Here is a 27,776-nt window from a genome sequence, read left to right on the forward strand (position 1 = left end):
TGAAGAAAAGCAAAGAGAAACATAAACTTATTCTAATGATGTATTTAACCTAATACATCCAAACTTCTATCATTTTAATACAAAAGATTATTAATGAGAAATATTACATTTCTTTCATTGAATATTTAAAATCTGTGAATTTTGCACTTACGGTTCATCTCAGTTTGCAGGTGCACATTTTAAGTGCTCAGTAGCCACTTGTGACTAGTGGCGACCGTCATGGTCAGCACAGTCCTAGAGGCAGGGAGAAGAGCATAAAGGTTGAAGCTCAGGGTTTGGCATCAGGTAGACATGGCTCTGCCACTTATTAGCTGGGTTAACTTTGGGAAGTCGTTAAACCCTTCATTACTTCAGCTGTGAAAGGAGTTAATAATTTCGATGCTGGAGAATTGTAAGGATTAAACAAATGACTATGTGCCTGGTGCCAGACTAAGTGCTCAGAAAATGAGGGTGACTCATCTTACAGTGGCCTCAAATATGCTGGTTTATAGACCATGCTCCCCGACTGGACTGATTGTGAATTCAAGGGCAGAGGCTACCCAAATTCTCTCCCCTTCCTAAATTCTCTCCCCTTCCTCTGTGCCCATGCTCAGTGTGAATGTCACTACTTGTTGAGTGAAAGATTAAGTCCTTGGGCTAGGAGTGCTTGCCACCCACCCTGCCCACCCAGGAGTCAAGGGACCCCTGGTGGCTGGGAGTCAGAGACCACTCACTGACTACTTGAGGTCACCTTGGCAGAGACCACTGACTGACTACTTGGGGCGACCTTGGCAAGTCTCTGCTTTGTTCAGAGTCTTGGTTCTCTCATTCCAAAGATAAAAGGGGGGGCATTGCCTGAAGTGTTTGGTTTAGTCTCTGCCCCACTGGTGGCCTTGGAGGGGGTTGTGGCTCACACTGTGTGCTTTGCCTTCCCAGCCAATGGACTGAATCATTCCCATCCTTTTTGTGGCTTTCCTGTATCCTGGCACTTCTGTACCATCAAGAAGTTCTCCTACCTTCTAGGCAGACCAGAGAGGGGATGAGGGATCCTGTCCCTTTTATTTTGCCATCATTTGCTGACCTCCCATCACAGCAACCCCGTAACAGAAGTAGGGCAGGAAGAATCTCTCCCATTTCATAGTTGAGAAAACTGAGGCTCAGAGAGGTCAAATAATCTGCCCAAGTAACAGAAAGAAGTGATGGAGCCAGGGCTGGAAGCAAAATTCAGAACTAAGGGAACCAAAGAGACCCCCTTCACTGGGGGTGGGGGTCCCCTTACTCCTTGCATTTGTCCATGGTGGCTTTCTTGAGATAGGGCCCTGGGTTGGGTCTTGTTTCTGTGCCTTAGTTTCCCTGCCTAGGGAATGAAGGCAGCCAAGTAACTGGGGTAGTGATTTTAACTGATGCCTGCAGGGATCGTGTGTTCTTTAGAGAGTGCGCCAACTAGATTTCTGTAGAAAAAGTTACTGTCGGATAAAGTAGAAAGCTTCTGGTCCAGAGAGCCTGTGTTACTGTGCAGGAGTAACCTTGGACAAATTACTCACCACTCTGCGCCTCAGCCTGCCTATTTATAAAATGAGGGGTGATCGTATCTCATAAGATGCGAAGATTGCCATGAAAGGACTTTACAAACTGGAAAGTGCTAGGAGAAATGCTAGTCAATAATAATAATAATAATAATGTAGAAATAGAAATAATGATAATAGAAGCAGCCTAATTTTTCAGTGTGGTCCCGCTGTCCTGAGTAAAATAGGCTCTTTGGGTATTAATCCAGAATGATGTCTGGGAACGTCCTGCCTTGGTCTTTGGAATGTAGCCTGGATTTGTCTGGGAAAGTGAGAGGCTCTATCCCGCTGAGGAGGGTGGGAAAGTAGCCCTGCCCCAGGGGAGGAGGGGGAGGGCTCCTACTTGGGGGAAGGAAGAGAGGGGAGGAGGGTCCAGGGAAGGAGAGTTGGACTGGGAGGAACAAAGGGCTTTGGCCCTGCAGCTCTGTCCTGCCCACAGGAGCCCAGAGTTGGGAAGGCCAGCAAGCAGAGGAAGCCGAGAGCCAATTTGGAATAAAAATTCTTGACGGCAGGCAGTCAGGAAGCTCATAGCAGATGTGCATATGAAACAGTAAGTTCATCTGGCGTAACTCCTGAGTTTTCTGATCCTTTCACTCATTCATATGAATAAATGTAGAGTAAACTGAGCTCAGAGCACTCCCAGTGGCAAAGTGACTCTCTAAGGTCACATCCCTGAGGGCCTGGGGAATTCCTGGGAAGAACTGAATTTGGGAGTCTGGGGAATGAAAACTCTATAGCCCAGGAGGAAATCTGTAAGGAAGTCCGCCCAGCAAGACTCCGGTCTTTCTGTGAATTGGCCCTGAGCTAATTTGTCCATCTTCCTGTCTCCTGTCCGGAGTGAGGGCTTATTCTCTGGGGTTGGGAAGAGTTGGCTTCCTTCTGCTCTGTCCACTCCTGAGCCTAATGGGCAGCAGGGAGAGTGAAGGGACCGAAGCTGTGTCTTGGGAATATCTGGAGGAGTTCATTGTGTTTAAGTTGGAGAAGAGAAGGCTTGGTTCAGGGGTGGGAAGGAGGGACACAGTTGCCATCTTGGGTTCTCTGAGGGGTGTTGAGGAGAGGGCCTAGCCTCGTTTTGTGGAGGCCTTAGTGTTGGTACTAGGACCTAGGGTGGAAGTGACCATGATGGAGCAGCCACCTTGGGAGGGAGGAGTGAGGGAAGGAGTTACCTGCCCTGGAGTGTGGGAGTAGAGATGGATTCTGGTAAGGTTGACACTGAGGGGCACAATCCATTGGTGAAGTTGACACTGAGGGAGCTGCAGCATGGGGGACAGATGGCTTAGCACACATCTTCCCAGCGTTCGACCTCTGTGGTTCCCAGGGGATGGGTTCTGTGGTGCCTAGAACTATAGCTGGCACTATAGGTACTCAGGAATTATTTGTAGAACTGAAAGAATACATGTATATGCCAGGGGGTGGGGATGGTTAGGGAGTAGGGGCCATGTGGGCTGCAAACGCTGACTCATGGGCAGAACTTTTTGGAGATCATCCTGTGGGTCCCCACCGTCTTCTCCAGGCCTCCCATAGAGAACTGGGGCCCCTAGAGGGGGTATGTCCAACAATTTCTTTCATTGTTTACAGACTGAGGAGCCCAACTTGCCCAAGGGTACTGGCTGAATCAGTGGCCCAGCTGCTCTGGAACCCAGTCCCTCTGCCTAGAGTCCTCTGCTGTTTGAGGTCCTGGCCTGTTGATTGACTGAGGTGTAGATGCAGTGGTCAGGACCAGCTTTTTGAGTTAGTGCTGCTGGAGGAGAGGAACAGGGCTTCACTTGGTTTTGAGCTATGACCTCAGTGCCCCAGGCCCCTTGGCCCCTATCACCACCTTCCTGGAGCCTTGTTGCACAGCCAGCATGTGCTCACACAGGTCTGTACACGGGCCCAGTCCCCTCTGTTACACTTATGGTCACTGTCACCTAAGCACATATGGACAGATATATAGGTACAGGCACACACTGGGACACACAGGAGCCCAGGAGACTTTGCATACACCTCCTCCCTCCCAGGGGAGGAGCCCTGAGCCCCTGGGGGACTGCCCTGCTGTGCGGCCTGGGAGGAGAGGGTATCTGGCTAGTGGGCTGGGGGGCCCACTGAGACAGAGTCACTCCTTTTGAATCAGGGATCCTCCCTCCCCTCCCCCTCCCCTCCCCCCTCCCTCTCCCCTCCCCTCCCCTCTCCCTGCTGAACCCCCAAGAGGGGCTTGGCCCAGCTCGGAGGGCCGAGGCTGGCCGGCCGGTGCGGGGGCAGCGTAGACCCCAGCTTGGCTTCTGATGCAAGGGCCCGCGGTGCTGCGGACCTGCGGCTGTGGCAGCCCCTAGGAGGTGGCCGGGGAGCCTGAGCGACGGAGGGCGAGGGGCGGGGGCGGGGGCGGGGGCAGGGCGCCCGCGGGAGCGGCAGGCGCAGCGGCCGCTGGGGCTGGACTCGGAGGCCGGGCGGGGGCCGGGCGGGGGCGGGGCGGGGGCGGGGGCTGGCCGCGCTGGGCGCCAGGCCCGGGGCTGCGGGCGCGGTGCCCAGCCCTCGGCGCACGCCGAGCCGCCGCTGCTGCAGTCGGCATCCATCAGCGGGCGGGGGTGTCACGGAACAGGCTGCTCCGCAGAGCCCGCCGCGCCCGCCCCGCCCCGCGGCCTGCCGCCCGCAGGAGCCGAGGGGGCGCCCCACACCCAGCCTGCCCGAGATGGGGACTCCCAGGCTCAGGTAGGCGCTTGGGGGAGATGGGGGAGCGGGCGGCTCCGCACTTGTAGGCCCAGACTCCGGCGCTGGGGGAGGACGGGGGGCGAGACTGGGAGGAACTGAGTTTTCAGGCTGTTGTCCCCCTGGCCAGTGTGGGGTGGCCCTTGCTGTCCCTCCCCACCTCTAGGCTCTGCAGCCTCCCCAAGGCCTGGCGGGAGGCGGCAGGCGGTGGGCTGGCGCTTGCTGTGGGCATGAAGGTTGCTGGGCTTCCCTCCACCCCGCCCCCGCTGGTCCACTCTGTTCTCCGAGGCCACTTCTGCCACCTCCGTGGAGGTCGAGGACCGTCTGGCTCTCTCCAACCGCTTGCCATGCTGCAGGACAGACTCTTGGCTTGGCTGGAGGCTGGGACGCTGGGGAGCCCCTGCCCTTGCCTCTACCCCTGGGTACAGACATTTCCCCACTCCAGGCTCACTTCCCATCCCACCCCCTTCCTAGTCTCCCAAAGCTGGGGGACGGGCCTTGGCCCCAGGACCTTTGAGGTTTTAGCCTGGCATGGCTTTGGCAGCTGTTGCCCCACTGATTAGAGGGAGAGGACTCGCAGGTCCCAGTTGGCGCCTTCACACTTGGGAATGTCCAGGAGTCCAAGAGGCTCAGGTCTTGAAGATGGACCTGGGGGGGCAATGACTACATCCACTAGGGTACTTACTGGGGTGCTGAGGCCACTGCCTGGCAGAGTGATGGCCCAGGGTGATCCATGCAGACCCTGAGGGGCTAGGCAAGGACCAGGAAGGAGGTCTGAGGGTGCCAGTCTCCCTCCGCTGCCGGCCATGGGCCTGCTTTTCCCCCGGAGCTCTGAGGATGCACTGGTGGGAGAGAGACACTACCACGTGTCCCTGCCTTCACTTCTGGATCTGCACAGTACCTCCCCTGCACCCAAAGGAGGGAGTAGAAGAGGGCTGGATTTAGGACCTCTCTGGGGCCCTGTGGGGTCCAGCTGCTCCACTCCCTTGCCCCCCGCCCCCTCCCCCCCAGCCTTAGGAGTCTTCCAGAATCAGCAGCAGTTGTGCCAGGTTGAAAGCTGGGGACTGTGATGGTGCCCTCAGAAGCTCCTGGAAGACTCAGTGCTGCCTGTCCTGGGCAAGGGTGTGGAGAATAGAGGCGGCTCTGTGCCTGCCTGTCCATCCATTCCTCCAGATGGAGCCTGCGGCAGAGGCAGCCAGTGCCAGCCTCCTCTCTGAGCCACCGTGGCCCAGGGAGGCTCTGCCAGCTCCGTACTGGCTTCTGCTGGCCAGCCTGAGGTCGTGCCTGCTCAGTGACACCATATACAATGTTTGTGGTGTGCAGAGTGTGGTCCCTTGAGGGGCACCTGAAGGCAGCCCTGGAGATCAGTGCAAGGGGCATTGTGCCTATTAAAACCCTTCCTGGGCCACATGGCAGCCTCCTGGGTCCAGCTCTGAGAGCTTCATGGGGGTTGCTCCCACAGAACTCACACGAGAACAGCATTTGATCCTATAGTCCCCACTTGACAAATATTGAAAGGTTGAATGAGGCCTACAGAGAAAGAGTGACTTGTCCAAGGTCATACAACAACTGAGTGGGAGAGCCAGCACTAATGTACCAAGGCTTCTCTCTCTTGGTTTGGGGTTCTTGCAGCCCAAATGCCTGCTTCCCTGTTGTGGGTGTCCCATACCTAGCACATACCCAGGCTGGGCCTTATAGCCTGGAGCCCAAGGCTACCCTTTAGGAGAGGCCCTCCATTGACAGTCCCCAGCCCTTGCCCCAAAAATGTGAGGAAGAGGAGCCAGGCTGCCTCACAGAGAATGGGCCAGAGCTGAGGCAACGGGTAGCCGGGTAGCACTGGGCCCTCTTGGGAATGTACAGGGCTGAGAGGACGCTGGGTGCCAGGGATGTTCTGGGCTTGAGCCTCAGGGGCAGTGGAAAGCGTCTCAGGTGGGAAGTGCCTCTCTGTCAGCTTCAGCATGGGCATTGCTCTGGGCCTCTCTGGGATTGTGTCCCCACTGTTAAAGGGGATGATAATCTTTGCCTGGAGTAAGGCACTTATTGAGCACTTACATATAACATACAGTGCAATTCATGCTTGCATCATCTCACTGCCACCCTGTCAGGTAGATGCTATTATTATCCACTTTTTACAGATGGGAAACTGAGGCTCAGAGATGTTGTGTTGCTTGCCCGAGGTTACACAGCTGGAAAGAGTGGGCCTGTTTGAGTCCAGAGCCCCTCTCTCTACCATGACATTATACCTGGGGCAGTGCGTGGGAGTACCAAGTGGGCGTCCAGCAGAGCCAGACAGTTGATAGGCCAGGGCTGGTCCAGGTGGAGAGGTCTGTGAGGCAAGGGTGGTTCCATGGCCTGAGTGCTCCTGTGGACCTGAGGGGTAGGGGCAGAGAGGTACTGGCTGAGAGACTTGAGAGAGGGGTCGGCCTTTACTTTTTGCTTCCTGACCAGGATCAACTAGAAGTGGGGATCTTCTGGATTTCCTGCTACTATTGACCATCAGGGAAGACTGGCTGGCCCTGACACTCGCCCCCTGCCACATTTGGTAGGGCCCTAGTGACTGGAAAACAGAAAGGTGGGAATGCAGGGCATTAGCTAGGACTGTAGAAGCAGCCATGTAGGGAGGGGAAGAGAGGCCAGGCTGCCTCACAGGTAATGGGCCAGGTCTGAGGCAATGGGTGGGCGGCCTGGGAGTGGGAGCAGGCTGGCACCACTTCCTTTGTGGGTGGGAGGCTTTTGAATAAGACTAGCAGCAGCCAGCATTTATTGAGCACTTACTACATGCCAGTGCTGTTTTAAGCAGTGTATAACTGCTGTTGTAAGTGCTGTATAACTCATAGAAGCTTCACAAAACCTTGTGAGGTAGGAATTCTTCTTCCTCACATTTTACAGATTGAGGGAACTGAGGCTTAGCAAGGGGAAGGCAGTTGCTCAAGGTCATACAGTTAGGTCTCAGGGAAGCCAGGATTCAAAGCCAGACAGTGTGGGTCAGAGCCATGTTCCTGAAGGGGCTTACGGTCTAGCCAGGAGGCACAGACATGACACAGGAAAGGGAAAGGGTGAGTTATGGCATATGCTAAGTGTGGGTTCCTATTTTGGTGATCAGAGAAGGCTTCTAGGCCCCAAAGGCCAGTTGGAATTTTGATAGTTTGGGGGGGAGGCATCCCCTCTCCTAAGTCAGAGGGGTAGGAGATTGGGATCCTTTTGAATAAGAGCAGGTGTCTGGTGTGCATGGAGCAGATGGTGCAGGGGACTGGGGCCACTGGGAGGTGACTCAGAAAGTCAGCTTGTGTTTGGGTCTTTCGGCAAAGCTTTGAAATCCACCAGATCTAAGCTCTAGTTACAGCTCTGCTGTGTATTCATCACGTGGCCTTGGGCACATCACTTAGCTGGTCTGCGCCTCAGTTTCCTCATCTGTAAGATGTGGATAAACACACCTATCTCACAGAGCCCATGCTGGTGGTTGTCCTGTAGAGGACCTGGCGCAGTGCTGGTGAGTCATGGGGACTCAGTAAACATCACTTCTCTCCGCCCTCCGTCTCTCTTAAATGTCAGGCTAAGGTGTTTGCACTTGACAGGAGCCTGGAGGCTTCAGGAACCTTTGCCGGTGTTTGGTTTGCATAGAGCATGCATTGGGGCCTGACAGGTCTGTGCTTGGGAAGGTCCCTTTGGCAACTGTAATAACTGCAAGGAGGGATGTGGACTGTGGCCTTGCAGGAAAGAACCAGCTCTGTGGACTTGGAGGGCTGGGGTGGGAAGAAGATTGAAACCACAGCACGATGCCTCTCCCCTCGGATGGTGCGTGGCTCTGCTGCTTGGGGGCAGGGGGAGCAGCTTGGGATGGGGGAGGCCACTGGGGCTGTGACTTCTGTTTGAGGCTGTGTGAGTTTAAGATGAAGGACTTGTCCTCCTTCAGTCATTCTAGGGTTTTGCAGCAGCATCTTTGTGTATCTGCCTTTTTTCCCCCTCTTTTGAATAATTTCCTTTGGATGAATCCCCATCAGAGCTCCCTCTATAAGAGCAGCAAATTGGGACTAAGTGCCTGACAATAGGAAGATGATTGAGAACGTTTTGGAACATCCAGTGGATAAAATAATACATAGCTGTGAACAGCCTCAAAAATACTTACCTTGCAGCGTGTGGAGCTGTGCCCTGAAGCTCCTTTGCATCACCCTGTATTCATTTCATTTCATAGGTCCCTGGGACAGAGGCGGGATGGGGGTAAGATCCTTCCTGTGCAGGAAGAGATTCAGGTGAGGCTCTGATCTCTGTGAGGGCAGGGGTCAGAGCGTACTCACTGCAAATACTTGTTTGGTGAAAGAATTGTCTGAGCGAATGAAGCAGAGGGGACGTGGCTTGTCTAAGGTCATGGAGATGGTCAGACCCAGGACCCGAGTCTCCTCGTCCCTGCCTGTCATGTTCTTCTCACTCGCTACTCAGTCTCCGTGGGGGGGGGGGGGGGGGGCAGGGCAGAGAGGTTCCCAGCAAGGATTTGGGATGCACAAGGCCAGGGCTCTAGGCTAGTTTCTGTCCTTGTTAATGGTGAGCTGTTAGCAAATCGATTCATCTTTTTACACCTCAGTTTTCCCATCTGTAATATGGATATCCAAGTACCTCCTTCTAGGACTGTCATTAAGATGAAATGATTTAAGGCATGTAAAACTCCTGACATGGTAACCAGCACGTAATATAACATTCATGAATGTTAGCTGTGATGATATAATAATGTGGAAATATTTCTGATACAATTAATGTTAAAAGAAAAACACCCGTGACATTATGAGCACTCGGATTAAAGTGGTGTAAAATTAGGGACACCATAGGTAGAGATTATACTCACAGGCAGAAATGGAGTCAGAGCAGGTGCTGTGGGAAGTAAATAAGACTGACCAAAATAAAAAATTTTAAATATATTTATTTTTTCTTACTTTTAATATGTGAAAAACCCTAATAATTCAGAGGTGTATTCTGTCCTTGGCTCCCCAACCAAAATCCTTCTCTCTGGAGGAAGCCAATAGCAGTGTAGCGTGTGCCCTTGCAGGATATTTTCTGTGCCCACATAAGCATACACACCAGAAGGGGACTATAAAGTGCATTATTGCTTGACAATTTGCATTTTTTCATTTGATGATGTCTCGCCATCTTTCCACATCAGTATATATAAGATCTACCTCAACAATGTTTACGATAGGTATGTACTACTTTTGTAATTGATGGAATGGATAAATCCTCATTAACTTGGACATTTAAAGTTGCTTCCAATTTTACTGTATTCTAAATAAAGTTGATAATGAATTCTTATAGTGTTTAGACAAGGAAAATCAACTGAGAGAAAGAGTCAAAAACTGAGACTGTGAGAGGTGCCCGGGAAGGTCTGCTGCCTCTCCCTGTCCTTTCCCCGCTCTCCTCCCTTCTCAGCAGAGCCTGAGGGGGCACGGACACCCAGGGCAGCCTGCTGAAGGGGCCCTGTCTCTGTCGCCCTCAACGGGTGGGGATGCCATTCACCCATTGTGTAGCTCACCTATGAAATTTTCTGTATGGTCGAGACAGCCTTATTGATGGGAGCCGTTGCTGCCATTTATTGAGTGTCTGCTCTATGGCAAGTGTGGTGCCAGGAGCCAAGGCATGGGGGGCATTACTCTCACTTTAAATGCTCACACTGGCTCTCAGAGAGGTTAAGCAACTTGGCCCAAGGTGCCCAAGCCAGTGGAACCAGAATTCAAACTGGCCCAAAGCCTGTGTTCGTAACTGCTGTTCTGTGCCCCCCTCACCAACTGCTAATCAGTGAGGTCCATGAGAAATGATGATTATAAGAGGATCCTTTAAATTGCCGAGCGCCTCGTGTGTGGGAGGGGTTGATACCGCTGTTATTATTTCTATATCCAGAGCAACAGTAGCTTTGGTTACATGGTTGACAGCAAGCTGGAGGTTGTGGGATGTAGCAGGATTGAGGGGGAAGAACATGGGACCATGAGCCAGCAGACCTGGGTCCTAGTCCTGGCTCTACCCGAGCTGACTAGCTGTGTGACCTTGGCCAGCCAAGCCGGCCTGAGGAATAAGCCCACCTCCCCTATGTGGCCCTTGTGCAGCTCCATGAGACAAAGCCTGGAAGAGAGCTAGCACATCACCCGAGTCTCAGAGGATGCCCAGTTACAGGGCAGTCTCTGTCTGCCTCTGCAGCCATCAGTGTGGCCCAAGAGGGAGACATTTCTCCTTTCTGATGCTGTTACTCTGCAGTTCTGGGCATGTCACGTGGTCCTCAGCCCACAACTGCACATGGGTTTGTGGCTCCGTGGTGGCACGTGAAACCTTTGGGCAAGACGCCAGTGCTGGCGGGTGGCAGCCTTTTCACATTGCTTGGCTTTATTTAATGTGGTGCCCATGGGTACCACAAGCGTCTGACAAATTGCCATCTCCCCATTGTTGCGTGGGACCTGAGCAGCAGTAAGAACCACTGTGGCCCAGCTCCCATTTCAGCCCCTGTGCATCCTTCAGGAGCTCCCGAGGCTGGCTGGGAGGGTGGTACAGAGCCCCAGAGGCAGCGTTCTCGCCCCGCTCCTTCCTCCCTCATCGTAGGCAGTCATTTCATTCACGTTCTCCCAAAGATTGTTACTCCTGGAAGTGAATGTCCTGTCCTGGGGAAATCCCAATGGAAGTAACGTCATCTCCAGAGAGAAAGAATAAGTCTTAGCAGTCCTTTTCCCTTCCCTCTCTCCCCTCCCCGGTTTTTAAAAAAAATTCTTTTTTTTTCTTCTGACTCCAAAAGTATACATGTTCATAGTAGAAAAACTGCAAAACACAGAGAATCCTCTCAAAAGAAAAAGCCAGTAATTCCTTCTTCTAGGGGATGCCATTGTTAACATTTCAGACTTTAGACTTAATACTGCAGATGAGAGTATTTAGCATTTCTTGAGCACCAAGAAATGTGCCGAGGGCATATGCCGAGTGCATTACAGGCATGATCTAATTCCAATTTCAAAGTGAACCTGTGAGGTCGGCAAGATTATCACCAGGATTTTACAGGTGAAGGTGCAGGCACAGAGAGGCTGAGGGACTTGGTTAGGATCTCCCCGTTTCCCGTCTTACCCTTAACCACTAGATTATACTGCTTGTTCCCAGTTTCTCATTCCCTCCCTCTCTAATTCCTGTTGAATTTAGTGTCAGGAGGCATATCTCTCAGATCTTGAGGGAAAATAGAATTCTATTTTCATATACATATCAGATGCTTCAACTGAGTTAATTGGTAATAAAGGTGTGGGCAGGGTTAAGGGAACCCACAGGGGTACCTTCAAACTAACAGTGACAGAAGCTGTTACAGTGACAGAGGCTGTTACCTCCCCTTGGCCTGAATGAGCAGAAGGAGGGGACGGTGTTCCCAAAACTCAGTGATGGCTGGGCTTGTGCAAGGAGCTGTCACAGGGGCCCAGCCACTGCCGGAACCACAGGGAGGGAAATTGGGAAGATATACCCCGATCTCTTTCTCCTTCTACCCTCTGACCTCCTGCTAGTGCCTCCCATTGGCCAAAACCAACCAGAGGTCAGCAGGCGAGGGAGCTCAAGGGATGGTCCAAGAGGTCAGCCTCCCGCTTCTTTGAGTGAAGCATGGAGCTGGGGCTACAAATGGAAACCAACGGCCCAGGAAGTGTGGTTCTAAGGGGGTGGGGGAGATACGTCTCTTGACTTCCCAAAAGAAAGAACAGTTATCTTGGTAACTGTGATTATTGAAACATCATTCAGAACGGAAGAGTTGCACTTTCCGCCTCGCATCCTCTTGGCGTTTTGGTGCCTCCCACACCCTGTCCATTTCTCTCTCTGCTCATGCTCCTTCCTGCCATTAGATTCCACCTGGTTCAGAATTCCCAGGAATGCCCCGGCACCACCATCAGTGTCCAGGATTTAGAAGAGGCAGCGTTTCTGTAAGTCTAGGGAGTAATTGTTCACGGCCGTGAACATGTGGCTGTATGTGCCTCCGTGTTGTTCCACTGTGATGCCTGCGCATGCAGAGACATGCTTCCGGTACACGTCACAAGCATCTATAACACGCCTTTATTTACCTCGCCTTTAACTTTCGTATTTCAAAGTGCTTTTCTTCTCTGTAACCTCCTTTATCTACATGGCCCTTCTCTGCAACCGGAGGACAGGGGTTCTCAGCCCTGTTTGACAAATGAGGAAACATGCTGGGAAAGGGAAGTGACTTGCCCAGGGCCCCTGAGATGGGAAGTGGCAGAACTGGATCAAGTAGTGGTCCTGCTCTGAGTTCAGCTTTTCCCAGTGCACTTGCCTTTCAATCTTAGGAAGTTTTTTCATAGCCATCCTCACCCCTGGCAGAAATTAGTACAGGACAGACCCTCCTGCAGCTGCGGCAGTGCCACGTAGTGAGATGGACTCAGGAGTCAGAGACTTGGCACAGCCCTTTGACCTTGGGCAAATTGGTCTGCCTCTCTGGGCCTGTGTCCCCTTATCAGTAAAGTAAGGATGATAATATCAGGAGTTTGAATGGAAAAGTCATGTGCTTAAGAGCTGGTAAGTCATCAGGACAGTCAGGCTGGCTGGTACCCAGAAGGCTCCCGAGGTGAATACAGTCCCCACCTCTGGTCCCCAGTTGAGAAGACTTAAACATTGCCTTGTTGGTTTCCATGCAGCCGTCACACCTGTGTTTGCCCATTTGTCCGTCTACCCATTCATCTGACACAAGACCCCTGGTTTAAATTCTGGCACTGCCACTCACTAGCCATATGATCTTGGGCAAGCTACTTAACTGCTCAGCTTCTTCTTTTGTAAAATGGAGATAATAAGAGTATCTATTATAGGTTATTATAAAGAGTAAATGAGTAATTGATGTAAAGTGCTTAGATCAGTGCCTGCCAAATAGAAAACTCTAGAAATGTTAGCTTTGTTGTTGTTTATCAAAATTGCACTGAGCCCTGGGGGTAATGGTAATGGTGAATGAGCCAGATAAAGTTTTGTCTTTATGGAGTGTATATTCTAGAGGAGGAATAGAAACAAATAAGTAAATCAATCAATAAATATAAGTTTTGTTTGTGATAGTTACTATGGGAAAAAATTCATCATGCTTGCTAAATGGGTACGGAGTCTCTGTTTGGGGTGATGAAAAATTTTGGAAATAGATGGTGATTGTGAATGTAATTAATGAACTTGAGTTACACTTAAAAATGGTTAAAATGGCAAAAAAAGAAAAAAAAGAAAAACCAAAAACAAAGTATCAGCATTCCGTAACCCCAAAAAACTAGGGGGAAGGATCTACTTTAGACAGAGTGGTCAAGGGGTACACGACTGAGATCTGAAAGTAAGAGCTGCCATGGCCAAGAGACAGGGGACAAGCCCACTGCCCACACCACGGTACCGTTTAAGGACAAAGCCCCACAGCAGCGGCAAGCTGGGTGTGGTTGAGGAGCAGGCAGAAAGCCGGTGTGGCAGGCTCACCGTGATGGTGGCAGTAGGGCAGGGGCAGCAGTGGGAGCTGATGCAGGGGCCTGATGCAGGGACCTGTAGCCTTGATAAAGAGTTTGTGTTTTCTTTGGATGGGAAGTCATTGGAGGTTTTAAAGAGGGCATCCAATTGGAATTTTGAAAAGGCCCTTGTGGCTCCTCTGTGGAGAATAAACCCTAGGAGGGCCCAAGTGGCCACAGGGAGTCCATCGAGGAGACTGGGGAAGCCATGTGGTCATGAGTGAGAGTGGCTTGCACCTGAGCAGTGGCTGTGGGAAGGAAGGAAAAGAACAGATCCGAGTTACTGGACCCAGGGCTGCTGACTCATGCTCACCCAGGTTGGAGGGCCTGATGTATAAATCTGTCGATTCATTTTAATGAGTGGCACAACAGCGGGCCAAGTGGATGTTGCCTCGGCTGGGCTAGGACACCCAGATGGAAAGCCACAGTGTGTGAAGGCTGCTTAGTGCCGCTGGAGGGCGAGCCAGCAGGTGGTTGCAACGTTGAAGAGTATCAGTTGCTGACAGCCTGTAGGGCTGGCCCCAGACCCACTCACCAAGTGAGCATCCTGGGCCTCACCCGGCCCCTTTCCTCCAGACAGGGCTGGCATGGGCACCGTCAACATTGACTTCCCTGGCTGACCTCTCCCTTTGCTAATTCCATGCATTCTGGTTTTCATATTTAGTGTCACCAGCCAGGCCTTGCTGGCCTCTGTGTCTTAGAACATGTGTTTCTCCATCTGTTCTGGGTGGGACTTCTGAACTCCTGGTCCTCAGACCACTCCCTACTGTGGCTTCCCAATGCTTGTAATTATAGACCCTCTCAGGTCATTTTATTGGGTGCAAATTGTGCTAAGTGCTCTTGATGTTATTTTCCTGAATCTCCATCTCCACCCTGAGAGGGTGGGAAGTGTATCTCTGTTTCCTAGACGAGGCCACCTAGATTCAGAGAAGTGAAGTCACCTGCTTAAGGTCACAGAGCGAGCTAGTGGTGGAGCCAGACTTTGGGTCTGGGTCTGCTTGACCTAGGTCTGCCCTGCCCTACTTCCCTGCAGCGGGTCCATGAGATGACTTTGAAGCCCTGACCCTGGCCTGGCCTGAAGCAACACGTAGTGATGGGAGCCTTGTCTGTCCCAGCAGAGTCACACTCCTGACCCCAGCAGGGCCGCCTGCACCACCCCAGCTCCTTCACTTCTCCCGACTCCAACCTGTTCTTCCTGCCAGGCTGCTTTAAGCTCACCTTTATAGGCTTCTTGTTCTGAGGAGTCAGGATGTCAAGGCCACCCGTCTATCCCCTGTACAGCACTGCCTGTTCTCATCTCTGGGCGTGTGCTCACATGGTGACTCAGCCAAATGCCCTCCCTGCCATCTCCCATCTAAATTTTCCTTTTCTTCAAAACCCGACTCCACCTCACCCTCCATTCCCTACCCTATAAGCCCTTCTTTGAGAACCCCAGGCCATGTTTGCTATCACCAGATCTCCAGCATCTTCTGGGGGCTGAAACAAACACTAGCAAATCAAGTCACATCGTGCCTTGATTCCAAGGTGAGCATCCTCCCATGCAGCAGTGAGTGCTGAGGAACCGGCACATGCCCCCAGGGTCCCCGTGGTGCTCGGCCAGCCTGGCTGCCCAGTGGGCTCCATTAGCCTATGCTGACCTGGGCCCAGACAGAACTGTGCCCACCTGACTGGCTGTAGCAGAAGCCACGGCCAGGTTCTTGGCTTGTTTCCTGTGGCCTAGTGAGAGAACCATGCCGTCATCCCTGGACTTGTAAAATAAAGACTGATCTCATCGTAGGTTTTTTTTCAATGTTATTTTTCTTTCTAATTAGTAAAATTTTTTTAAAGTTTAAGCAGTTTATCTCCGTCATACCAAGCCATGTGCATTGAAAAAAATTATTTTTTAACCTCTAATGCTTTTAAATCAAGAAATGTCCAAGTGTAGTAGGAAAATTGAGAACTATTAAGCAGAAAGAAAAGATAATAATCATCTGTACTCTTGCTCTCTAGAAACAACTGAAGTTAACATTTGCTGAATTTTCTGTATCTGTGTAAATACAGGGTATCCCAAAAATGTATGCACACTTTGAAAGCTGATAGCTCAGTTTTGAAAATGAAATGTATTTTGCTGTAGCCGCTTTCTCAGTGGTTAGAGCATCGGCCTGTGGACTGAAGGTCCTGAGCTTGATTCTGGCCAAGGGCATGTACCTGGGTTGCAAGCTCGATCCCCAGCCCTGGCCGGGGCGCTTGTGGGAGGCAGCCAGTCGATGTGTCTCTCTCATATGGATGTTTCTCTCTCTACCCCTTCCACTCTCTCTGAAAGCAATGGAAAAAATATCCTCTGGTGAGGATTAAAAAAATAAGAAATATATTTTAATAAACATTGCCTTTATAATTATTCAAAGTATGTGTATACATTTTTTGAGATACCCTAGATATTAATCAAAATCTGTACAAACTGTTGTGTATCTTGCTTTTTCATTCACATATTTTCCATCATCTTTGGAAACTCTCTAGAGTGGATGAGCCATCATTTATTTAACCAGCCTCTGGCCATGGGGCTCATGGGTGGCTTCTGCCACCTCCTTAGACCTGAGTGCTTTTCCCTTCGAGAAGATTCTGTTGAGGTTCGCTTGAAGCAGCTGGGCCTGGGGAGTCAGGAGGCCAGGTGGGGAGGAGAATGGGTGGGAGGGACTAGGGAAAACCTGTCTGAGGAAATGACTGCCACTCAAGTCTCTTTTGCTCTCTGGGTATCATCTGTAAAAGAAGAGGAGATTGAATTATCCTAAAAGACTTCCAGCTCCTCTCATCTGTGGTTCTGCCAGCACCAGGTCTTCACTGCCAGCAGGCTCTGCTAAAGACCCGGGCAGCAGAAGATGGGGTATTTATCTAAGATCGGTCTCCTGACTGTTCGCAAGAAGACCAGGCCTGGGGGAGGTTCGGAGAGTGTGGGCTGAGACCAGACTGAAGCAGAGCGGCGGCGCTGATGCGCCAGGGCCTCTGGGCTGCCCGGGCCCAAGAGGGTCATGTGGATTCTGCTCCTTACAGCAAAAACATACAGATTAGTTTGCGGATTCTTTTGTTGTTTATTTTAAGCAAAATTAAGAAGGCATTTATTTTAAGGGTTCTTTCCTATAGGCCTTATCTAGCATAATGGCCGACATCCTCCAGCGCAGGCGAAGGAGATCCCGAGCCAGGCAGGCACGGCTCAGTTTGGGCGGTGAGCTCCCCTGGAGCAGCTCTTGTTGCTTTGTGTCCTGGCACAGTCAAGCAGTTGGCATCACCCAATCGACAGAGAGCCTTTATTTTACTATGAATTTAAGTGACCCCGTAAAGCCCAGGGTAATGACGTGAGTGGGAGGCATGTCTGGGGGGGATGAGGTGGTGTGGACCAAGGCCTTCCCTTCCTTCTCATCTCCCTCTTAATAGCAGCGTCAGTAACAACACACCCTCTCATCTGTGCTGTGAGCTCCGGCTTACAAAGCTTTTCACTCATCCACTTGGCGGGGTTTGAGGATACTTGGGATCTGTCCGGGGCCCCAGAGCTCTCTTGTGGCCTAGTGGGGCTCTCAGGGGCCCTTTCTGTCCAGTGCCCTTTGGTTTGGGCCGGGCTGGTGCCCTACTGGAATACAGGGAGAGAAACTGAAAAACAGAAAGGAGATGTGAGGCAGGGCTATGTGCCCCCAGAGGTAGTTGCAATGTTGAAGGGTAGATCCAGCATCTGTCTGTCTGTCTGCCCATCAGGGGCCTCCCATGGTGGATGGTGTCAGGGAGGGACTTGCCAGGTCTGGTCTTGAACCTTCTCATTTATGTCCCAGCACGGAGTTGGCACCTGGTGTCACATAAGCGACAGGTGGGTTTGGAGGAAGACTCTACACTCAGGGGTGAGGGTTCCTGCCCATATCTCTGTTCCCTGGTTTTAGTTCCAAACTTTTCTTTGGGGATCCACTGATTGGGGTCAGAATGGGGACTTTCCCTCTCTTAAAACACCCAACTTGTGCCCTAGCCAGTTTTGCTCAGTGGTTAGAGCGTCGGCTGGCAGACTGAAGGGTCCCTGTTTTGATTCCAGCCAAGGGCACATATCTGGGTTGCAGGCATGATCCCAGCCCTGGTTGGTGCGTGAGCAGGAGGCAACCAATCGATGTGTCTCTCACATCGATGTTTCTATCTTTCTCTCCCCCTTCCACTCTCTTTGAAAAGCATTGGAAAAAATATCCTTGGGTGAGGGTTAAAAAAAAAATTATATCCAACTTGTGAGTTTAAAAAAATGTGTATTTAAAATTATATAAGTAATTCCGAAGTGTATAAAGTAAGAAATAAAGTCCCCCCTCTTATCCTACCCCATGGAACCCTCTCATTTTCCTTTACCCACTTCTGAATTATTAACCTCTCAACAGTTTGCTGAGTGTCCTTTCAGATCTTTTACTACATGTGCACAGACGCAATAATGTACTGCTGAGGCTATTGTTTTGTTTTTTAAATATAAAGGGGGACCATGCCATTCTCTCCTTTTCTGTCTTTGCAGTGTACTTACTCCACAGAATAGCTGGGCAATAGGTCCTTGATTCTCTGACATCTCATTTCTTCCTTCAAGGGGAAAATGATAAGAATAGCTAACATATATAATTTATACAATAGATAATTTCTCTAAGTCCCTTGCTTTTTTGGATGAGTCCTAGAGAGGTAGAGTGACTGCCCTATTTGTGGCCAAGCTGGGGCCTGAGCCCAGTTTCCCTGAGTCTTACATGAGCAGGGCTATGCATTTGTTAAGAGTGCCTTCCTAGGAGTCTTACCCTTTAGATCCATCCTGACAGCATCCCTGTGAAGTCAGTGGGGCAGGAAGTATTGACAAGGCTTGGGGCATGAAGAGCCTTGCCCCCAGTCAGTGCTGGGAGGGCCTGGAGCCCAGCGCTCTTTTGGTTGAATTTACTCTATCCAGCCTTTATTGAGGGGTTACTGTGTGCCAGCAACCTAGTGGGGCGTTCAGGGCCTGCTGTTGTTGGACAGACAGCCTGGCCGAGGCCCTGCCTGGAGGTGGCCAGGCTCTCCCTTGTGCTCTGGGCAGAGTGGGGCTCCCTAGGGAGACTCACACCGTCCCTAGCAAGGGCCCACACTCCAGACCTGGGACAAGAGATCGGAGTCCCTGAGGAGCTGTATGGACGCGAGGTTGGGAGGGAGGAATCTGTGACCTCAGTTACCCCCACTAACCCCTCACTTCTCATGACTCTCTCCCCACTCCTACTTCCTGTCTCTCCCTCCCTCCCTCCTTCCTTCTCTATGTGGCTCTTTGTCCATTTGTCTCCATCTGTCTCTCTCTGCATGTGGTTCCTGCCCCTCTCGCTCTGTTCTGTCACACCATGGCTGCCCCTTCCTGGTCACATGTTCTTCATGCCAATGCAGGCGTGCTGGTCACCATGACAACAGAGACAGGCCCCGATTCTGAGGTGAAGAAGGCTCAGGAAGAGGCCCCGCAGCAGCCTGAGGCTGCCGCTGCCGCTGTGACCACCCCAGTGACCCCAGCAGGCCACGGCCACCCGGAGGCCAACTCCAATGAAAAGCATCCGCCCCAGCAGGACACTCGGCCTGCTGAACAGGTGTGTGTCCGAGAGCATGGGCATCCCTTTTCCTGCCCAGCCCATCCTCCGGGGCAGGGCCTTAGGAGGGTGGAGAGGAGGAAAGGAAGATTTATTACTGACCCGTTACATGCCGAGCACAGTGCTGGGGGCATTGTGTTCGTATTTATGTTTAATTCTCCCAGACCTAAGAGAGTAGCTATTAATTTCCCCATTTTACACTTGGGGAAACTGAGGCTCAGCAGGATGAAGTGAGTTACCCAGAGTCACATTGCTATAAAGTGACAGATGGAAGTCGAATCTAGATCTGATGTTGAAAACGCATGTTCTTTCAACTTTATTTCCCTACCCCCTGATCCTGTCCACTCTAGCCTGGCAAGCCCGGTGTGGCCCCAGAGCAAAATATATCACCCTGAAGCTGCAAGGGACTCAAGGAATCACCTAGTCATTGACTTCACTCCTTCCTTATGTCACAACAGGCCCAGATAGGGCAAGGACTTGGCCAAGGTCATCGAGGGTGTGAGCGGTAGAGTTAGGACTAGAGGGCAGGGCTCAGACTTCCCTTCCCTCCGTTAAATTAGTCCACAAGTCCCCAGCCTCATGCTAGACCCAGTGACAGGCCAAGAAGGAGAAGACCAGATGGATATCCTGATAACTCATGCACTATTCTAGGGAGACAGGACAGCTCTGGCTGCCGGGTTTGGTTTTGTGGGATACTCCTGCCTACAGGGGCTGCCCACAGCAGCAGGAGCCTGCGGGAAAGTAGTGGACCTTCATGGGAGCTACCCTATTGCGCACGGAATCCCTGGCTCTCCTCCTGCACCTACCCACCATAGACCCTGGTCACCCCGGGGGCCTTGGACCTCTCATTTTGGGGTCTACCTTAGCCACAGCTGCTTCCTTGTTGCATCTCATTTGGGTGAAAGGCTATGATTTTAAGCCCATTGACGAAACTTTTCTCTGGGTTGGACCTGCAGAGCCTAGACATGGAGGAGAAGGACAACGGGGAGGCGGACGGCCTGTCAGAGAGGACCACGCCCAGCAAGGCCCAGAAGTCGCCCCAGAAGATCGCCAAGAAATACAAGAGTGCCATCTGCCGAGTCACCCTGCTCGATGCCTCTGAGTATGAATGCGAGGTGGAGGTAGGGACCACCAATGCCACATGTCCCATCCCCAGCCAGCTGGCCTGAGAGCCAGGGCAGGCTTCTGTGTGCACTCAGCCAGGGCAAAGCCAGAGGGGATCTATTCTTCATGGAGTCCTGGACTGATGGCAGCGTCCCAGAGAGATGACCTGGCCAGGCCTTTGCACAGATGGTGGCAACAGGGCCCGGAGAGGGCTGTTTTAATTGCAAATAGAGTTAGACGAGGCACCAGGCTGGCACCAGGAAAAGGTTTCTCAGGGTGGCTATACTGTGGCAAGGAGCCACCATCTAAGGGCTGATCTGTAGCCCAGTCTCTTCAGTGTGACCCAGCAGACACTGATGTTTCAACTGGAATCATTTTTATGTATTTTTTGGGTGGAGAGAGTTATCCTCTGTTGTGAACCCCTCTGTCCAGGGCACTACCTCTAGTTTCTAGGACAAACTGATCATTTGAGGGTTCCATGGTAAGGGTGTCCCCCAGGCATAGGGAGGCAGCCCATTGGAAGGATACACTCACCCAGGCCGTGTAGAAACCCTGTGGCATGGTCCTGTCCCACACTGGGTGATGGGGCAGATACCTTCTCTCTGGGGTCAGCCTTCTGGCCTCACATTTAGCCACTCTCTTTTCCTAGATAGGCTCAGAATCCTGCCCGAATTCTGAACTCTCGCCCCTTTGGAGGTTCTTTCCTGGTGTAGGCACCATTCTGGCCCTCTGCATGCATACGGAAGAGTCCAGAGGGTGGCCTTACTGCTGAGAGTTGCCGGAGCCACCTCCCTTTCTCCCCCATGCCCTGGTCTCAAGGGACATGACTTACTTCTGAGCCCTGGGAGGCTGGCTCCCTCTTTTTTGCAGGGTTGGGTTTTTGTTTTGTTTCTTAAATATTTATTTCTTCTATAGAAGGGTTTCAGAATAAACACCTGGCCTACTTCTGGGAAAAATAAAGGCATATCTTATATCTCTTCTCCCTTACCCACAATGGGCCTGGAAGGGTGTAGGGAGTTTGGCTGAGGCCAGCCCACTCTCTTTGAAGCACTCCTCCAGACTCAGGAATTTCTTGGCTTCCTGAAGCTGCTGTCCATAGTCAGGCCTGGTCTCAGTCCCCGTGAGCTAGCCAGACCTGGTAGGGACCTCACCCTCTCTGTGGAGGCCCCTGCCTCTGAGTAGTGACTGCTTCTCATTCCCCCTACCCTGTGATCCCTTTATTGGTGCCCATACTCACCCCTGTGGGTTTGGGGTACCCAGCCAGGTTCTGGGATTTGTCCTTGTGATACCTCAGGCGGATGGTTTTCAGAGAGGTACCAAGCCTGGTTGTATGGGGGTGGGGCAGAAAGGTGGCTTTACCAGGGCTGCTTCTAGCTGAGGCTAGTTTAGGCCCCATGAGCCCCTATAAAGCCTCACTTGCTGCCCGGGTAAGGGTGGCACTCCAGGCTGGGGTGCCCTGGATTTCACTCAGACTTAGTGTAAGGGAAGGGCTGGGGAGGGTGAGTCACACTGGGACCCTGAGTCCTGGGCCCTCCCCTTCCCCACTGTCTACGTCCCTCCTGTTTCAGGCAGCTCTGCTCTTCTCACACCCAAAGCTTAGACTTTTCATTTTCTGCTCCTTGGTTCCAAGTCAGCCTCCTTCTCTTAGTCACTGTAAAGGAAGGAGAAATCAGTTACCCACCACTGCCCTGACTCTGCCCCCCGTTCCTCGAGCAGGTCTGAGGTCTAGGAGGGCTTGGAAGAAGGCAGTTGATGACCTGGGCATTAGGTTCAGAGTCAGGTGGGTCGCAGGAGTGCTGGCATCTCTCCAGATGCTAGAAGGCTCTTGGGGGTTTTCAGGTTGTCCTGGTGGAGTCAGGGGTGTTCCCCTGCCCCACCCTGAGGTGTGTTCTGGCCTCACAGAAGCTTTGCTCTCTTTTTCAGAAACATGGCCGGGGCCAGGTGCTGTTTGACCTGGTCTGTGAGCACCTCAACCTCCTGGAGAAGGACTACTTTGGCCTGACCTTCTGTGACGCTGATAGCCAGAAGGTACCTGGGCTGGGGGCGGGGCTAGTGGGGGGCCTACCATGGGGGAGACTTCTTCCTTTAGGCCCCCAGTCCTGGTGGCATCCCATGGCTTCCATCAGTCCTCAGATCTTCTGTTTGCGCATCCCCAGGGTTCAGCTATCCCATATCATCCTCTGTTCTCTGTGTCCACTCCATCCCCCGGTCCTTTCTGGGGACCTGAATGTCACCCCAGATGGATGTCTAGAGAGCTATCCGTGGCTTCCTGGGGGAACTAAGCACTTCCCCCCACCCTTGCGAGGTTCTGGTCTAAGTTTCCTCCTTCCCACCAGTTTCACCGCAGCTGTATTACCTGTTCACTATGCTGCCTAAGGGCTATGTCAGTCCCAGGGCCGAGTCCCAAGCTTTGTGGTGAATCCAGGCCTCATTTCCTTACCTCCCAGGCCCAAGGAAAAGGGCCCAGGAAGCTCAGCCAGGGAAGGGTGTTCCCCACCAGGGTCTGTCAGTGGGGCCATTTCAGGATGTTCTCTCCCAGGCTGTCTGGGTCTTCTCTTTCTTCCCTCTAAAGAACCCTGTCTTCTCTTGCAGAACTGGCTGGATCCCTCCAAGGAAATCAAGAAGCAGATCCGGAGTGAGTGGCCTGCTGTGGTGGGGAGTGTGGTGGAAAGGTTGCAGGGGCCCCAGGTCGCGGGGCCACAGTGTGACTGCTCTGTCCTACTTGGGGAAGTATATTTGGACCCTTGAGTTCATTTGCTCCACATGGAAGATCTTGGGGAAGGCAGGGCATGGTTTCATAGATGAGGAGCCTGAGGCCTGGACAAGAGAAGAGAAATGACTATCTAAAGCAGTGATTTTCAACCTTTTTCATCTCGTGGCACTCATAAACTAATTACTAAAATTCTGTGGCACACCAAAAAAATACATATTTTTGCCAATCTGACAAAAAAATAGATATAATTTTGGTTATTTTTAATTTTTCCATTGATTTTTAGAGAGGAAGGTAGAGGGAGTGAGAGACAGAAACATCAATCGGCTGCCTCCTGCATGCCCTCTGCCAGGGATCAAGCCCGCAACCCAAGTATGTGCCCTGACTGGGAATCGAACCAGCAACCTTTAGGTGTACAGGACGACGCCCAACCAACTGAGCCACACCAGCCAGGGCTCAGTTTGGTTAAATAAGTGTAATTTCGGTTAATTCACATCAGGTGGCTAGTCTTATGTTAGCTGTTGTCAATTTTTTTTTAATCCTCACTTGAGGATATGTTTATTGATTTTAGAGAGATGAAGGGAGAGAGAGAGAGAGAGAGACCAGTTGCCTCCCTTACACACCCGGACCGGGGATTGAACCCACAACCTAGGTATGTGCCCTTACCTGGAACCAAACCTGTAACCTTTTGGTGTAACGGATGACGCTTCAACCAACTGCGCCACCCAGCCAGGGTGGCTGTTGTCATTTTTAAATTTTACAATCTAAGGGAAAAGAGGTCAGTGCCCCTGACTAAATAGTCAGGTATTGCATGTTTTAAAAATTCCTGTGGCACAGCAGTGTGCCTGCCGTGGCACAGCGGTTGAAAATCGCTGGTCTAGAGTCACACAGCTGGTTAGCAGAGGGCTCACAGACACCTTCAGATGTCAGCACTGGAAGGGACCTGCAGAGTCATATAGGACAAGGGGCAAACGGATGGCCTGAAAACACCCACCCTCCCCTCCAGGGCCGGTGAAGGCTTCAGTGACCTGTGACCCTTGACTCAGCTCAGAATCCTTGCCCACACAGCACTCCAGACCACTGCCAACTGACAGAAGTTATGTCACAAGAAAGCAAGGTCCATCCCTGATCTTGGCCATCTCCTGTATTTAACAATGGGTGACTAAGGCCCAGAGAGAGGCAGTTACTTACCCAAGATCACAGAGCAAGCTATTGGCTGAGCCAGGTCTTGAGCCCTGGCCTCCCAACACCATCCTGCTCTTTTCAAGGTCTGGGGCAAAGACAGATCACCGGGCTGACAACCTGTGCTTTATGTTGGGAGGGGTGGGGCAGCCTTCAAATGGCAGAAGGGGAGGCCCCTCAGCCAGGGGCCTGGAGTAGGCGGAGACCTGGAGCCTAGATGACCCTCCCCCTGGCTTGGACTCTCTGGTCCCTGGGCTACAAGGCTCTAGCAAGCCTGTTGCCATGACAGCAGGCAGCTGGGCCCAGGGATACCAGCTGACTCTGTGGGGAGGGGGCTTGAGGAATTCTTCCTGTAGGCTCCTGTCAGTCGGAGACAAAGAGGGAGGCACACAGGCAGAGCATGCTCCTCTGGAGCCGACCAGGTCCCAGACCTGGGCTTCAGGCTGTCCCCAGGAGCACCAGGAGGCCTGGCTCTCTTGCCTGAGAGAATCAGAACACATACCATGTGCAGTGGCTGAGGAGGACCCAAAGCTTGGGAAAGAGAAGCAGCTGACCATTGTGGAGCCTCACTCAGCTCCTTCCCCAGGGCAGGGAGTCAGGGCCCTCATGTCATCGGAGCAGTGCTGCCTCCTTGTGTAGAGCCCAGTCTCTGTTCCCACCGTATAACTTCCACCCATTCATTCCAGTTCTGTATCCTGGGCCCCATGGAGCAATTTTTTACCCTCTTTCATTCTTTGAGACAGCCCCTCCCCCAACCCCTCTGAAGGTGGCACAAGTGCTTGTGTCTTGGGCTTCAGAGTAGGGTAATTTCCTCCCAAATTTCTGTGCCCATCACCTAGGGCACTGGGAGCAATTCCCGCACCCTTTGGGCTCCTGCTGCTCCTTGGCAAGGGGACTCCTGCCTCACACGGTGGGAGTGACAGTTAAATGACGTGTGTGGACAGTACCTGGCACCTCATGGGGCTTCTCTGAGGCAGTGTGGTGTGGTGGGTAAAAGGAGAGAGTGAGGCTAGACTGCCTGGATTTGACTTCTGACTCCATCACTACTACTTGTGTTAATTGTTCTGTGTCTCAGTTTCCTCATCTGTAAAGTGGGAATAACGGTAGTCCCTACCTTTAGGGTTGTTGTGAGGATTAAATGAGTTATTAGGTACACTACACCTAAGACGGTACCTGCACAAGTAGCACCCAGTATGTATTAGTTATTGTGTTGTTGTTGTTGTTGTTATTCCTGAGACAGGGATTGTTTCCCCTTGAGTCTTCTTTATTTATTTTAAAGAATGTTTTTATTGATTTTTAGAGAGAGAGGAAGGGAGAAGGGGGGGAGGGAGAGAGAGAGAAACATGGATGTGTGAGAAACATTGATTGGTTGCCTCCTGCACGCACCCCGACCGGGGATCGAGCCCACAACCTGGGCATATGCCCTGACTGGGAATCGAACCGGTGACCTTTCAGTGCCTGGACAGCGCCCAACCAACTGAGCCACACTGGCCAGGGCTCCCCATGAGGCTTCTTTTTCCAAGGAGTCAGCTGTGGTCAGGAGCCTGGGTTCTGGGGTCAGATGCCGTGAGATTAGGCCCCTATTCTCTACTGCGGACTAGCTGAGTGACCCTGGGAGAGCGACTTAACCTCTCCAGATCTTCATCTATAGGAAGGAAAGTCAACCTCAGGATCATTATGAAGATTAAATTCCTATACATGCCTGTAATATCCTTAGCAAACCAAGTGACCAGTGCTTAGTAAGTGCTGAAGACATGACAGCCATGTGGTGAAGATGTCGATGACCACGGGGACGAGGGTGGTGGTGATGGCATGGCCTCCAGCCTGGCATGACCACTGCCCTGTCTCACTTTCTCACTTAGTCAGGGGACTTTTTAGGGCATGGGGCCCAAAATGTCCCAGGGGTGGTCTACCCATTTTTCTGGATTACAGCCTTTCATCAACACCTCCTCTCTCCCTGCCTCCCTCCCCCCGCCACCAGCCGCTCTCCCTTTCCTAAGTGGCTATCCCTTCTCTTGGCTTACAGAGCTAGTTTCCAGCTAAAACCTCAGCCTTTATTTCTGTCTGCCTTTTGTAGATGTACCATTAATTTTTCATACCTAAATGTGGAGGTTAACATTTATCCCTGTGAAATGACCTTTGTTACTTTTAGCCCATCATATTTGCCTTTTAGGCCTTGTTTATAATCCAATTCTGTCATCTGAGATAGAGTTAAAGTGAGATAGGGCAGAGTTTTCCACAGTGTGTTTCAGGGAACATTAATCTGCCTTATAAAAAATGGATACAGCAGGTCAAATAAGTTTTGGGAACTCTTGAATGCTTGTCTCCTAGAGAGGTACAATTTATAATGGCGGATTGAAGGCTCTGAGAAGTCTAAAGTTAGAAAACCTGTTTAATATGGTGCTTTTTAGACTTCTTTTCTTCCCATTAATGTCCTGTCACATAGACTTTGCTGAAGAGAAAGGGACACGAGCTCTGGAGCCCGGTGGCCCTGGTCTGAAACCCAGCATTGCCACTTCCTAGGGGAGTGACCTTGGGCTGTCCTTTACTGCCTGGGCCTCAGTGTCATCATCTGCAAATGGGAATAATCGTAGGATTGACTATAGGGTTGTTGCAGGATTTAATGAAGCGATGTTTGTAAAATAATGGTGTGCCTGGTGTGCACCATTGGTGTTCTTTCTTTCTACCTTCCTTCCTGCTGCTAGTTCACAAGAAATCTCTTAACCTGGGCCTCAGTCTTCTCATCTGTCAAGTGGGAACAGTGTTCCAGACTCCCTGATTGGATTGCCCTGAGATTATAGACATGAGAAGACTTTAAAAAGTGCTGATAGGATGGTTTGTCTGGGCCACCCACTGGGGTAATGGGGCCTCTCTGATCTCTGCCCCATCTTCTTCTCTCAGGCAGCCCCTGGAATTTTGCCTTCACAGTCAAGTTCTACCCCCCTGACCCTGCCCAGCTGACGGAAGATATCACGAGGTGAGGGCTGTGGAGGGAGGGGCCAGGGTGCTGGCCGTGGGAGACACGGGGCGGTTGGTGATGGCAGCTGCAAACTCAGAGGCCTCCCTAGGCCAGGCAGACACCATCATAAAGGAAGCTGACCCGGTGCAAGAGAAAGTGATGCAGACACAACGGTCAGTGGCGGGTGGCCCTTGACCTCTGAGGGAGAGGGTGTGTTGCAGGAGTGGTGGGGACCAGTGTGAATCCAAGGGGACAGATGCCCTTTAAGGCAGTAGCTGTTGAGTTCCGGGCAATCACGGCCTTGTGGGAACTGGGCCCGATTTGAGAGTAAAATTCACAATTTTTAAACATTGGGAACTAATTCAGATTTTTAAAAAAATGTGGTGTGGGCCATGTCTGGGTAGGACCAGCCACACACACCTGAAGATCCGACGTGCTGGGGCGACCACAGTTTTCGACTTTGGGGATAGGGAGGGAATAGAGTGCAGACGCCTGTGCGCGCGGGAGGTTGGTCCCGTTGCTGCCTGCACACATGGCAGGCATGTGGGGGCC

At 51.7% G+C, this 27,776-nt stretch overlaps 1 protein-coding gene across 4 annotated transcripts in view; it reads left to right on the plus strand.

Moving 5' to 3' along the window:
• Window positions 1-18,037: 18,037 nt before the first annotated feature.
• Window positions 18,038-27,776, plus strand: part of EPB41L1 (erythrocyte membrane protein band 4.1 like 1) — a 53,283-nt gene continuing 43,544 nt past the window's right edge. For all 4 annotated transcript variants that reach the window (XM_087818753.1, XM_016219350.2, XM_016219353.2 and 1 more), the window contains exons 1-5: window positions 18,038-19,269; window positions 20,226-20,390; window positions 22,297-22,401; window positions 22,966-23,008; window positions 27,167-27,242. In XM_087818753.1, the coding sequence (XP_087674879.1) occupies window positions 19,033-19,269; window positions 20,226-20,390; window positions 22,297-22,401; window positions 22,966-23,008; window positions 27,167-27,242 (626 nt within the window). In that variant the 5' untranslated portion in view covers window positions 18,038-19,032. The remainder of the gene's footprint in view (window positions 19,270-20,225; window positions 20,391-22,296; window positions 22,402-22,965; window positions 23,009-27,166; window positions 27,243-27,776) is intronic.

Source organism: Miniopterus natalensis, chromosome 7 (assembly GCF_054644295.1).
Source record: "Miniopterus natalensis isolate mMinNat1 chromosome 7, mMinNat1.hap1, whole genome shotgun sequence".
Taxonomy (NCBI): Eukaryota; Metazoa; Chordata; class Mammalia; order Chiroptera; family Miniopteridae; genus Miniopterus; species Miniopterus natalensis.